This window comes from Sinohyriopsis cumingii, chromosome 11 (assembly GCF_028554795.1).
Source record: "Sinohyriopsis cumingii isolate HCF-2022 chromosome 11, ASM2855479v2, whole genome shotgun sequence".
In the NCBI taxonomy this organism is placed as follows: Eukaryota; Metazoa; Mollusca; class Bivalvia; order Unionida; family Unionidae; genus Sinohyriopsis; species Sinohyriopsis cumingii.
The window spans coordinates 19,417,194-19,432,741 of record NC_142971.1 but is presented as its reverse complement, the minus strand read 5'-3'; the positions used below and the strand labels follow the sequence as shown (position 1 = coordinate 19,432,741).

The window sequence follows — 15,548 nt, the reverse complement described above, 5'->3', positions numbered from 1 at the left end:
GGAAAAACGATATTCACAAAGGGAAATGGAAGCACTAGCAATAGTGTGGAGTTATGAACACTTCCATCTGTACTTGTTCCATCATACGTTTAAGCTAATTAGTGACCACAAGCCCCTGGAAATAATTTCCAACAATCCAAAATCATGACTCCCTGCAATAATCGAGAGATAGAGATTGAGACTAAAAGCATACAGTTTCAAAGTATTATACAAGCCAGGTAAAACAAATACAGCAGATTATCTTTCACGACTGAATGCTGTAAATAGTCTGAAGTTGCAGAAGCTTATATTCAATTCATATTCGTCAATGCAGTCCCCAAAGCCATGATCGTTGAAAAAATTCGGACGGCTACTTTAGTGGAACAGGACCTTCAACATATTATCAAATCAATAGAATCTGAAAATTGGAAACATTCTTACAAACAAAACAAAACCTTGGAAACATTTTCAAGACTCATACATGAATTCGCGATCGTTCCAGTTAAAAATGACTTTGCCCTACTGTGTGACAGGAAACTAATAATGCCAAAAGGGCTACAAAACAGAGTAATATAACTAGCACATGAAAACCATCAGGTCATAGTCAAGACAAAACAACTTCTTTGTTAGAAAGTATGGTTTCTTGGTATTGACAAACAAGCAGAGGATTTCTGTCAAAGTTGTATACCATGCTTTGCATCAACGCCAAAGCAACCGACAGAGCTGATAAAATGTCAATTCTACCAGACAACCCTTAGAGTCAAATTAGCATGGACTTCAGCAGCCCTCTTTCGTTAGGAATCTTCTTAATGGTACTTGTTGATGACTACTCAATGTATCCATTAGTTAAAATTATTAACTCAACATCTCCAAAAACAGTCAAACGTCAACTTGGCCAAATATTTTAGATGTTCGGAATCCCAGAAATGGTAAAAACGGGTAATGGCAGGTATTCAATGGACATGAGTTTACCAAATTAGCAGAATACATGGGATTCAAGCATAGGAAAATCACACCTTTATGGCCTTAAGCCAATGGCAAAGCAGAAAGCTTTATGTGCACAATTGGAAAAACAATCAACGCAGCTTATGCAGACCGTAACAGCTGGAAACAGGAAAGGTACAACTTTTTACGCACTTACATAGCCACACCTCATGCAACAACCAACAATACTCCAGCCGAATTTCTTTTTGGACGAAAAATGAGAACTAAACTCCCAAGTATACAAATGAAATCAGATGATAACAAAACTATGAATACCGATACTGAGAAAAAGGAAAAAAATGAAGAGCTGTGCAGATCAAACTAGGAAAGCTAAGAAGTCAAATTTCAAATTTGGACACAGTGTTCTAGTAAAGCAAGAAAAGCGAGACAAGTTATTTAACTTCATTCGACCCCAAAGCATAAGAAGTTGTCGACAGAAAGGGATCAATGATTACAACGAGAGAGAAGACCATCAGATAACTAGAAATTCGTCATTCATCAGGACCGTAAAGAATTCACCCCATATTCCACCATCTGATGACCAGACATATGATACAGTAAATCTATAGAAAGATGGAGATATAGGTGACACATATCCAAAAATCCGACCTGGCATTAAGAAGATCATCCCGAATCAGAAAACCACCAGACTACATAAAGGATTATGTGTGTGTGCAAAATAATAATAAAAATTCGAAGCTTTACTACATACGTTGTGCTGTATGATGTTTTGCTTATAAAATAGTGTAGTGTGCTATAACTGTAATATGTTATGTAGATCTAGATAGTTAACAATAACATGCGTGTCTCATCAAATGGCAATTTAGTTTAACGTAGTAAATTTGAACTCTACCATCAATTAAAACCTAGAATATTTATAAGAACGAAGCCGTGAGAACTGTAAACCTACACAGTTCTAAGTATACAATTTTGTACATTATCAACAAGGAAAAAAATCAAGACACAAATGTTTATTACACCTATGAATTTGTATTATGTGAATATCTGTTTTAATAAATGTATTATTATTATCATTATGACTAGTTCGAAATATACTGAACTAATTTTCAATTTAAAAACAAATTTTGAAATCTAAAAGAAAAGGAGGGATGTAGTGTTCTAGAAGCAGTGATATATGGTAATATAGACTTTCCCCACAGCTGAATCAGCATGTTAGAGATTGGAGATAAGGCTGACAGATAGAGTACTAGTTGTAGGTCTGAAAAGCATGTCAGTTATAATTTGTATGCTATGGAATAAACATATGTTTGTAGAAACAGGTCTTTTCATCTATCATTACAAAACCCAAACATTACACAAATGTACTCACAGTGACCCCAATGAAATTCGTAATATTTAGTGCCGACAACATGTTGTCCCCTCTAAAAATAGAACTGTTGACGTCCTTACGGCGCCTAACCTTCATACGCTTCAAGATGGTATCTACAGCATGCGCAATGACCCATATCCCATCAAAGGCGTATCCTTGATACTTGCTATAAATGCCACCACTTCTGGCTGTATAATTTGCCAGATACTGAGCGGACGTCTGCAAACAGAACAAATCAAATCAACAGGAAACATAAATAAATATGATGCCGAAGTACATGTCTGATTATTAAAAACTAATATTCAACGGATGACTGAAAGTAGATTATATTTCGTTTAGCTCAGCGTAGCGAATGATGTATGTAGAGGTAGCTCAGTAAATGTTCACCTTAGCGTCTCTAAATGACATTCCATTATCCATTGTTTAGAGAACCATTTGTATCATAATATAGAGCAACAAGACGCGCTATTTACATGTAATCCGCAATATTGGTTTACAGGTCAAGGAATAGTACATTCTTGATATAATAGTGAAGGTTATAAGATCCATTTAGCGTAAACAAACATAATCTGTACCATCTAGTTTGCAATAAACTGTTTTGGATTTCTGCTTATTATTAATATATTGTAAGAATTGTTTGAAGATTAGATATTTGTTTACATGTTGTACACGACAGTTCCCATAACAGATCAGTCATGTGAACAAAATAAATTTAGCAATTGTATCTGTTTCGACACGCTCACGTGACAATTCACTGAGATATAGACAACGATATCACTCTCGATGCAGAGCTGAAGTAACTAGAAGTTCCATTTTTCCTCATCGGATCTATGTGCATAAATTAACATGGATACCGATATCACTGTTTACTTTTAGTCTAGGGTAAATAATAAAAAAACTTACACTGACTATATTGTAAATCGAAGTGAGAACATGGTAAATATATCTGGATGGTCAAATCTCAAATCGTATTTTGTTTTAGTCACAACAGAATGCAGTTGCTGTACAACCAAAATTACCATGTCTTTCAACAAGCGTGTCCCAAAGATAAAATATAGCAGTACAGTAATTCAATTTCTATGACAACGTAGAGTATTAGTTTTTACTCTAGTATTACCATTGTACCTTTTCTATGACTGATTTCCTCCTGCCATTAAATGCAATTGAAATTACGTAAAGCTATAAATGACTTTCTACCAGGTTCAACCTGGGATTTTTATTTTTCCCGGTATTACTGTACCCTAAAAAGAGATTATCAGATGTGTAACTACACTTATGTCGATACACTGGCTGTACAAATGTTAACTCGTATTACGCGAGTAAAATCGAGATCCATTTAAGTCACCCATACCGTTAAATTCATACAGAGCGAAATTCTCCTGTGACTGACTCCATATTTGGAAAAGGAAAAGTATATTCCTATACCTGGACATTTAGGCTATGTCGATAACTATTTATAGCAATTCGAATTGTTATAGTTCGTATTTAAATTTAAAATTGTTTTTAATCAGTCAACATAAAACATATTAGTGTACACCTTGTCCTAAACTTGCATTCAATTAAGTTTTAGTCTTTAAAGGGTTCTTTACAGGACGAGCTATGTTCGTTATTTTCACTTTCTGGTAAACACTATGAACGTGTGCTACAATTCTCTATTATTATGTGTGTATGTTTGGTACACACTTTAACAAACTTAGTAAAACTTCCTGAATCAAATATATTATCATACATATTAATTAACTTATATTTGTCCATTCTGCTTGCGATGTTATTTGCTGTAGTGTGCACATATTTGAATAAATTAGCGCTTGCGTATGCGCAATGAGGAGAATGAAAACAATGTCCAGACAAGTAAAATACAATGAACTAAAACAAACAATAATAAATACTATTAGAATCACTTCGGAAAGAAATACAAAAAATGAAAACCTGTAAAATATAACTCACGCTCTCTCTCTCTCTCTCTCTCTCTCTCTCTCTCTCTCTCTCTCTCTCTATATATATATATATATATATATATATATATATATATATATATATAGATAGATAGATAGATAGATAGATAGATAGATAGGAAACGCCTCTTACAAGCACTCTATGTTGTAAGAAAACTAAATTAGCCTTCAATGTTTTTGATATCTCATCTACGACCTTCTCACCATAATTTCGTTTCATGGCATGCTATTAGATCAAAGTAATTTATTTTTCACTGAGTCAGACAAAGACCTAACTTCCTGAATCAACAGTGACAGGATCGGATCAGGCCAAGTGCTGGAGGAGTAGTTATAAAATTTCAAAGGGACCCTGACTCATAGTATGCAAAATACCTAATGAACATGAGCAAGAATAAAATTAGTTCAAATGTCAAATGACAAGTAAACTTTACGTTTGTGTATGTACGCTTTTTTCATCCGGGGAAGTGTGGGTTCTAGAAACCCTGGAAAGCACCAGCCCTCTCCGATCCTATGTTTTAGATGCGGATTCGAATGCACATGGCTGTTAATTATCAATCATGAACCAGAACTATCATTCAGATATCCTATTAAAATAGAGTACTCTTTACAGAGTTTATTTTTCTTTATTCCTAGCATTGCCAATTAATATTAGTTTTTCTTGATAATATTTTACTCGATATATAGTTTAATAGTATGGCGTCGATTATTATTTCCCTTGGATCTAATTAATTGTTTAATAGCTATTTAAACACTGGGATTAAATCCCATAGGCTTGGTGATCAACACGGTTCATGCGTTGCAAATACGGAAATCGGTCAGATGCCGTTTTACCTGAGTGTAAGACGCAAACAAATGAAGGCATAGAAGAGCATACAATATAAGGGACCGAAGTGGGATATATATGATACGCAATAGAAACCGAAGTGGGATATATATGACACGCAATAGAAACCGAAATGGGATATATATGATACGCAATAGAAACCTATAATTAATTATCTAACGAATGTTAATAAATGTAATCAGATGGAGGCATTTTCATTTTATGTATATTAATGACGCATATTGCATCATCTAAAACCCCATTATATTTCTTGTTTTGGTGATATAGCAAATAATCTGGTATTAATTATGATATTCGATGGAATAGCTGGTGGAGTAGGTAACTGTGAAAACTTACGATAGCACCCTTAATGCTGGGTATGTTTCTACCGTTAGCATTTCACAACTGAAGATGTATCAGTTACAGTTGCACTTTTGTATAATTTGTCAGATTTTAATTTCGTCTATATTCTAAGGTATGTGACCATTTAAAATCGTTAGTAAGCCATTCTGCAGATTTAATTTTGCTTACTTGCTAACGACAGAAACTTCACTTTACTTATAGCGGAATATAAATATATATATATATATATATATATATATATATATATATATATATATATATATATATATATATATATATATATATATATATATATATATATATAGCTTTGACTGATTCCTGATCTGTGATAAAATATTAAAGAAGACTGACACCAACTAGATTTTAATACCTTTCTGAATTACTAAATCTGAGGTTAAGAAAGTATTATTGATTCCGGTATAGAAGCCTTTGACATGAAACAGATTACATCCAAAAAACATACGCGATCAGAGCTCTTTTCAAACCTCAACATATCATTCTCTTTAACGACACTTCACATATAAACGTTGTGAAGAAAGCATATTCTAGGTGTTACACAACTTCACAAATTAACTTTGTAAAGAAAGCAGATTCTAGGGCTCACAAATCTGGCCTTGTAAAAGACATGTATTACTTTGGCTACAAATATGAACTGTTGTAACAGTGGTTTAATGGTGTCATTTTCAGCACGTATGTTAGTGTTGAAGTTTCGTGAACAATACTATTATAACACATATTTAGTGGACGTCATTCCTGAACTCGACCAAGATAAATAACTGAATTATATCAATAATTTCAAAATACTACAATACAGTAAATACAGGAATATTTGTTTGTTTTTCAAAACTAAGATAGGGGTTGTAACACTGACATCATCATAATTATTGATAATTAAATTATAACTTTGGAGTGTGAGGTATCCACTGTTACGAGTTTACGAGTTTATGCTCTCAAAATAAGTATTTCCAGAGAAAATAATCACTTGAATTCAATAATTTGAAGATAATAAAATTCGACCCAGCTGGTTACAACATAATATAACTTGAAAGTGCCAGATGATAAAGCACGACTGCCCAAGTCCTCACAATTATAAAGGCATAGAGTTCTCTGCTCGACCTCAGGTCACAATTAGCAATTTCTAAAATTAACCCATTACCTAATAGAAAATAACTTTCTATAATGATCCTGATGTTTACAAAATAAAACCATGACTCAGATTACACTCAGGAAATTCCAAAACTTAGATCCAAATTAACATATTTACTTCTTATGATAATAATGATAATTATATTAAGCACGTACACAGCGAGATTCATTTAGCTATGCATTAGTTGTTTACACAAAATAAAATAAAAATGAAGTCAATCAGGTCAAACAGAAATGAATTGTTTTGGACACGGTCATGTCCAGCATACAATGTTACATTACAATAGCTTGAAATGAAATTTTAAAATAATAATTAACAAACAACAATTAAATTAAATATACATATCACCAGCAATAGTCTGAAATTAGACAAAAACTTATGACGTACATTCCATGGAGAAAAATGATCAAAACATATACTTCGGTTAAATATGTGATTTAAGTTTCTATACGTACCAGCCCACAATCCGTTACTTCATCATTGCTGCTTAGTGGTAAAATATCAGTCGAGATGTATCCATTCATTGTTTTATTTAGTTCAGTTGGTGTGCAAAGATCAACGCCCTCTTCATATCTCATCCACCAATCAACATTGTAACCGCCGAGTATGATCCATTGGTATTTGGTACCGTACATTCCTATTCTGTAGGCCTGTGTACAAAATACTTTTTTCTCTTTATTCTTACTTTGGTTAAGGAAAAGTATCTAACTACAAATATAGTTCGGGTATGTGAGTGGGTAGGGGAAGCATATGGTCACAAATAATTATTTTTGCATAAGCACTATGATGAGTCAATTCAATTAGAAAAATAAATTATTTTATTGACAAAATCGCCAAATCGCCCCATACTATCAGCAATGTCAGAAACTATTTTGTTTAAAATATTTATAGAAATAAAAGTGATAACGATAGTAAAATGGTGATTTAAAATGTGGTGTTTCCTGTGGAATGAATTTAAAATACGATGATTGTCCCTAACCTTCATGTACCTATGAAAATCTTTTTATAGAATGGAAGGAAATGCAGAACTGTGAAACTTTTGTTTTCATCTTTTTTAGAAAACTAGAAATGTGTGTTACCTTAGCAACTGTAAAATAAACATAACTGGATATGACCAAAACGAAAAAGGAACAATTTGTGTATTGCCAAGATCAATTTATGGAATAAGCACATTTATACACCACTTAATTTAGACATACGTGACAGAAGACTTTCCGAGCCATGTCGGAGTCAAAATTTCCCAGTATAATCCGGACATCTTCATTCTGAAAACAGAATATGCACACCATCACAATGCATATATTTTAAACATAAATTTTATTGGACTAATTGAAAATACGTGTCACTTAAGATCAAATGTATTAACAGTTTTAAAATATATAAGTATGTTTTATTTATATAGACCAAAATGTTTATAATAAAATGTGTTTTTTACATCCAGATAGAGCACTAAATTAACCCAAAACATTGAAATTAATGTCGCTCCACGAAAACATTTGGGTACATTAGTTTAATCATACCGAAAGTTTGGTTATTAGTTAGGTAGCCCCAAAACGTGTAATAGTTGAATCTCTTTTCTCATATAGGCAGTCACGATGAAAACGTATCCAGTACTTAAATATGCACATACCTGTTAAGGAGGTAATAAATGAATTTATCAATTTTTTCCTTAGTCTTCTTTATTATCACATCGTCTTATGTCATTCGTTTTATTTATGAACATTAATAGATGCACATTTTAATTCGTTCTCTTCCTCATGTTTAGTTTAAATGGTTTAACTTGGTAAGTAATATACATGTATTTGCAATGCCTTCTCTCTTCTTACATTTTCCTCTACCTTTGATATACAGTTGTAAACATCCAGAACATGACGACGCATATAAATCGATGCAGCATTATTTAAGAGAGAATGGGGTGGATATTTGCATAGCTTATCACTGTTAACATGTCATGATATTGTTTTTGTTTCAGTGACTCTGTTATTATTGCAAAATATGTTTGTTTATTAATTGGTTTTCTGCTAAACAAATGGGACAAAAACAAATCTTGCACAGTTTCAGTGCCACTTTCTGAGAACACGAATATGAGGAAAGCTTAACTTCATGCGCCTTAACACCAGTAGCTTTGCAGAAAGAATGGAAAAGCAAGTGTCAATAATTATGAATGTGTATTTATTGACATTCATCGCCACACTTCCGTTAATCACAACATATAATATGCATGCATGCCACTCACATCAAGAATAGTCAACTATTAATCCAGATGGAAAGATTTGAAATTAAAGTCGTAGGAATTGTATATATCTACACGTATGACATTATAAATGTAAGTAGCTTCGTTGAAATGCGATACAATTTCTGAAACATATTCATGTAACTAGATTTTGTTTATTATTTACACGTGCAATCGTTTAAATCCTTTATTTCTAGTGATATGCTTTTTACGTCTAGCTTCAATATCTAAAGGTTGCCGAGAAGCATATTTTCCAGTGACGTTGCAATCCGTGCTGCTTCAAGTTAAAACGTTTCTGTATTTTCCTTACTCTGACTCTGATAATGAGCCATCACCCCACGCTAAGTGAACGTAAACGTACCCTTGCTTGAAGGAATGCTTTTACATTTTTAAGCTTGTTAATACGGCAGATACTATTTAATACTACTACCTTTCAGAACCAATCACATACATTTTTAATGGAAAGGTACAAGCTAAAATGTTTCTATGACCTAACGAAAGTGAGCCCGATTTGGCAGTATCTGAATTCAGGCATGGCGTAAATATTGTTTTATTTCTAAAGAACATAACTTAAGCTGTTTTAGAGGGATTAAGTTTCATAAGCTACAATGTTGGCCATGGCAACAATGTAGCCAGATAATGCATCATTATCGGTTTAGTTGCTGCAATATTATGACACGTATATGTTGGGACAAAGTGTCAGCAAACAGTCTCTAACGTAAATAATTTATTAAAATATATATCTATTAGAGACTAATAATATTAATAAACTAAGACAGATCCCGGTGGAACATTTTCTACAAAATAGGTCATCGTGAAACCAATCAAATTGATTACCAGATGGACTGTATAGACGTAATTTAAAAATCAAGCCTTGAAGCCAAACACTGTAAAAAGCTTTTGGAAAAGTCTGACAAAATACCTTATGAGATATGTTCGTTCTTTTCACTTTCTGGTAAACACTATGATAAAAGTTCAAGAAACGGAAAACGGTACAATGACCTGGAAGAAAACCAGGATGGAACTTTCTATGAAAATTGCATGCAAACATGAATGAATTCACATCTGTAACACGGTCTCACCAAGGTAACACAGTAAAGAAATCAAATTTAACTTTAAAAATGGCTAATGCCGTTTATTTTTTTGCAAGTTTCAAACAAGTGGGAGAACTTCTCTCATTTATAGAAATATGGAAAATATTATACCGTAATTAATTAATAGATTTTTGGCGACACGCTTACTCATCCGATGACTAATTCCGTCAGGATAAACAGCTTTATTAACGGTAAAGTTACGGATGGATGCGAACACATCTAGTTAAACATTGCTAAGCTAAGTTGAAAACTGTATTGTTGTGAAATGAAGGCAAAGAATAATTTGTAATACAAATTGTGTCGTCAGCAATCAACATGAAGCATGTTGGATATTAATTACATATATCTGCATGAGGTGCTTCTTTTCTAATACACGTGTAATTACCTTTAATTCTGTAACTGCTGGTTCAGGGTCATTCACAAAACCTGTGACCTTGACCACGGCTATATCAGCCATTTCCAGTAGTGATACGAGGTGGTTATGTGCCTGAAAAAAATATGAATGGTCTTATATTACATCGAATGAAGATTATTCTTGTTATGTCTGTTTTATTCTCGTTTATGAAGTATGTGATTTCAAAGGTTAGCCTGAGATATTCATCAGAGATTACGCGCATTCAATAGTTTGTCCAAAGCTAAACGGGATATAAATATGTATTGCTGTCGTTGTTGCCTTAGACAATCGTTACACGTAGCAGCGTAACGTTCATGTTGTCATCATCGAAGCATAATAAGCTATACAGGCTATTTTATCACTAGAGAACGAAAAGCGTTGTAAAGAACGGTAACTTAAACAATACGTACACTAGCAAAATTACAAGTTTCATTTTCGTTATATATATATATATATATATATATATTGGTCATGCGTAATTGATAAATTTAAAACTAACTGAAAGTTCTCACATATTGTAAATAGGCATACGCCTGTTCAGCACATATGTAAACCACATAAGAATCATGTATTTTATATGTATATATCTGCCATCTCTAGCTTAAACAATTTTGTTGGGGAACGTTCTTGTCATGTTTGAGTAAACTACAATAAGACTACGAAAAATTTATGTCAAGGCTAAACTTTTGTTCCAATTTTCATTCGTTTCTACTTCCTGATGCTTGCAGAAAACGAAACCATTACACTGGTCATAATATTATGCCGTGTATTTGAGTAATTCATGTTTGAATTATAAATTCTGATTGGTATGCTTTGCATATGTCAAGTTTTTACCTGTCTTCAACATCATTTACTATTGAAAACGCTGATAGGTTAAAACATCCGTTGTCACATATGGTCTTCACAAAAAAATCCATAGGTATACAGGGTATTATGGGTATATTCTTACAACAAGAACAACAAAAATGCCTAAGATATCAATCTAAAACAGTCATGTGAACAGCAGAGAAGGGCATAGTGTTTGCAGATTATGTGATCACTGAATTGTACCAATAAATCGGATAAAATGTACTAAACGTACCCATCGAAATAGTTATAAAAATTACTGACAGATTTTGCTAATTATTAAACAAAAATTCATCGCATCGCTATAGAGAGATTAAAATGGCCACACGGACATCTTGGTGATAATTACATAGTTTGCAATTTTTCTTCAGTGGTTCCATTTCGGACTGTCGTCTGCGTAACGCATTTGGCCGTACATATTCATATATGGTTTATATTTCTGTTGCATGATTGTTGACATTTTAAAAGTGAGTCTTATTACCCTAGTATAAGTAACCTTCTCCGTTTGCACTGTTTGGGAAGTCCTTATGACTAGTATAATTCTGCTAATTGTATTGCACTAGTTTTTGTATTTATGTCATAATTTCGCTGAGGGTTTTAGAACTACGAAAAGCAGTGCTGAACTTTCCTATATTGTCAACATAAGCTTAAACCATGAGTGATCCAAAGAACATTTGTATGTCTACCAAGAACACCAGTTCTCGGAGTGCGAGGAAAGATAGCAGAAGTCCACTAAAGAGGTCAGCTACATGCTTTAAACCTTGGGGTTTGAATTGTGGTAATAAAGATCATAAGTGTTCCCCTCATCAAGAGAGACCAACTTCATATCAAAACTGGCTTTAAATTATTAGTGAGCAGAGATCACTTATTTGTGTTAGTATATGTAAATGCATATGAGGTGTTTGAGATATTTAAAGTTTAATGGATGAATGAAATGGACAGGAAAATTGAAATAAAACCCTATTAACTAGAAGAGAGAATCTAGTATATAACTTTAAAAAGAACCAATTAAGAAATGAATTGGAGGAATCAAGTAACGAAAGTAACATTTTAAAATATGAACTAAAAAAATAAAAATATATCCAATGAAACGATGAAGATCGCAAGCCGCAATATACAATACTCTAGACAAATATTGAACATGTATAAGCCAGAAAACGAAAATGTCAGTGTGTGTATGTCTGTCTTTGTGTGATTGGGATTGTTAATGGAGCGTTAACAATTTTTCAGTCATATCGCTACGACCTCTGCAGTGTGGCAGTTGATATTGATGCCTAGCTCTGGGGCATCATGCATCATTTCCCACCCAGTCACATTATCCTGACACCAGGCTGACCAATCCTAACACTAATCTCTTAATGCTGAAAGCCAAGCGAGGTAGCCGCTAGTACCAATTGTATTAGTCTTTGGCGTGACTCGGCCGGGGTTCAAACCTGTGACATCCCGCATTCGAAGCAGAGGCTCTAACTGCTTAGGACATTGAAGAGGTCGAAAATGTCAGATATGGTGAACAGTATTAAAGATCATTATGTACAAGAGAAGCATGTTCTGGGTTCACTTAAATGTAGAAAACTTTGTACCAAAATGATATGTAAACTTTCAGTTTTAGTTATGTTTTGTTAAAGTTAGTAAAGTGACTTTCCTACAAGGACAATACCGGCAATTGGTAAAACAAATATCTTAATAGAATGTTTCACATAAGTTTTGTATATGCATATAAGTTTATTTCATTTATTTAATGATTTGTCATATAACTTTAATACTGATCATATAACATTCATGTCGATCTTTCATAATATTCATATAGATTTCACATTGGTCATACAATCTTTTTCAATTTTGTTATGGTGACTTACTCACATGCTATACCCTTAGGCACGGAGTTTCAAATGTCATTTAGCATAAATGTGTACACGATTTATGCATGCTATGTTAAAATAAGCCCATACGTACTGTTGAATATTAGTACCATTTATAAACATTTCTTTCCTATTGTTTGTGTAAACAGCGAATTCTCAATTTTCTTTAATGATGTTGATACTAAAAGATATAGCTCGAAATTGTTGCGGTAGCAACTGGATGGGGAAAATGTGTTTTTAGGTACACTGCATACATTTGTAAAAGAACATGCTTGGCAATTTCTCCACTCGGCAACATCGTTTACGTATCTAGTTGTGCCTGATATTGCACTGCAATTTTCTGTATTTTAAATATCTCATGTGAGTGCGTGTGTGTGTGTGTGTGTGTGTGTGTGTTAGAGTATGCCGTAAGGTGTATGTGATTATTTCTATTTGACATAGTTTCATACCTGACAATTTAATGGCAAGACTTATCTTAGTGGTAGAAAAACTTACAAAACGTATACCCTTTCCAAGTATATATATGTTACATAACGATACGGGTTGCATTATTCAAAGGATACGCCCTTAGGATAAAGTCAGTAAAGTTAAAATAACCTTGAACTAATGCCATGAAGAGTTAATGGTTTCATGTCGATCAAACAAGTGTAAGTCCATTTGTCAAATCCATGTCAGAGCATTGCATAAGTGTTGCGAGGAACTATAAAAGGATCTAAAGATCCAATAGACACTATCTTACCAATTCCTTTTAAAATTTGGCTCTTTGGCAAATTTCAATAAAGTTTGTTATGTCACGCGTCATAGACATCGTGCTTTTTGTATTTGAAATAAAATAGATAACACGAAAGGAAACTGTGTAACAGAATAAAAACAATCGGAGATAATGTATGTCACGTGACAATGCACTTTTACATCATTCACAGTAACAAACGACATATAGTACAGCAATAGGCAACAGAACAAACAAGCACACAATCAAAGAAGAATGTAATAACTGATTAATGATGTCGCACGAATCTGCGTTCTTACATGTCCATAACGGGCTGGACCTTTCGATGCAGATTGGAAAATCGTCCCTACTCTCGTCCAGTTAAAATGCTTCAAAAGAGCAATTCTGGCTGGGTTGAAGTCGTTGTCACTTGGTACTGTTCGGTAGAAATTGTTGTACTTCTTTCGATCTGACAAGGTTGGGTCCGTGTCAGCATAGGACATCTGAAAGTACAAATTTTTCCTAAAATAAATATTAAGACGTTATGTACTAGATAGATCTATGTTTTATATTTGTATGAGAATGTAATTAAACAGCTTTTAAAATACACCATGTTATTGGACAAGCTCCGAAGGGGTTGGAAAACATCAACAATTTGAATTAAATTGCATGTGATTCCCTTGAAAGCCAATGGACACTTTCAACTTTGTTGTTCTCTTTATTAACTCTGAAATCATTGCTGCACTTGTATTACAAGACTGTTTATAAATGACGAAGGAATCTAAAGCTGAAGACGTTGTATGAATCATTTTTTTGACCACCCTTTCCAGTAGGCACAGCTTCATGTACTCCACGCCAGCATGGATACATAGTAAATGATCGAGATTTATCAATAACGTTGAATGTCTGGAAATCTTTCATGATCTACCCGGTGATTATAATCTTAATCCATGGAAAGGAAGATATGGATAGAGACAGACAGACATATAAAGAGAGAGAGAGGGAGACAGAGATACGCCGATAGGTCTCATTAACATTAATAACCTTTCGCTTTGCGTTCTCATTGCATCATTAGAAAGACAACAATAATGAGTCATCCGTATGGAAATTCGCTTTTTAAGGTATGCCTGTCTATTGTAAATTAAATGAACAAAGAACAAGCCGACGATATAGAGATTTAATTAAACACAAAAGTAAATGACTTTGGAATAAACTGTTCATTATAATATAAACTTTGCTTTCTTAAGATATTTTACTAAGTTGGGATTAAAGTATTAGTTTCCGAGCTTAATAAAATGTTTGAAAATAAATGAATTTGTTCGGATAATTTACAAAACGTTCTCAGGAAGATGTTATTATGCGATGCATCCCGTAATGATAATCCATTGTAGGTTTTATAATTTCGTATTACGTGGGTAATATATTTTATATAAAATATCTGAATTTTTCTTATAAGGATTTTGATTTGACTTGTATGTCTTTTTGGAACGATAACTAAATTACGAAAGTACTATGTAGCCATTATAGTGCTTATATGCAGTTTAAATCCATTTATAATACACTCTCTCTCTCCCTCTCTCTCTCTCTCTCTCTCTCTCTCTCTCTCTCTCTCTCTCTGTTGAACACCAAGAGATCTTTAATCAAGTGCTAACCTGGCGTTCAAAATAGTACAATGCAATTATCCAAAATCAGTCACATTTGTTGTACAAATAATCAACCAATATACACAAAGAGAGACCAAACGGAATGTTTGCCTGCTTTGGAATAATATAAAGGGATCTACAAAATATGGATTTGTATTGTATGGCTCTGCGCTCTGTGGAGAACCCTAT

The 15,548-nt window shown here is 33.4% G+C and overlaps 1 protein-coding gene across 1 annotated transcript in view; it reads right to left on the bottom strand.

Moving 5' to 3' along the window:
• LOC149787699 (gamma-aminobutyric acid type B receptor subunit 2-like) overlaps window positions 1-15,548 on the bottom strand; it is a 72,310-nt gene that overhangs the window by 37,877 nt on the left and 18,885 nt on the right. The window contains exons 3-7 of the mRNA XM_089975647.1: window positions 14,037-14,219; window positions 10,294-10,395; window positions 7,781-7,846; window positions 7,037-7,231; window positions 2,294-2,512 (exon numbers count right to left, since the gene is read on the bottom strand). Coding sequence (XP_089831773.1) covers window positions 2,294-2,512; window positions 7,037-7,231; window positions 7,781-7,846; window positions 10,294-10,395; window positions 14,037-14,219 — 765 coding nt within the window. The remainder of the gene's footprint in view (window positions 1-2,293; window positions 2,513-7,036; window positions 7,232-7,780; window positions 7,847-10,293; window positions 10,396-14,036; window positions 14,220-15,548) is intronic.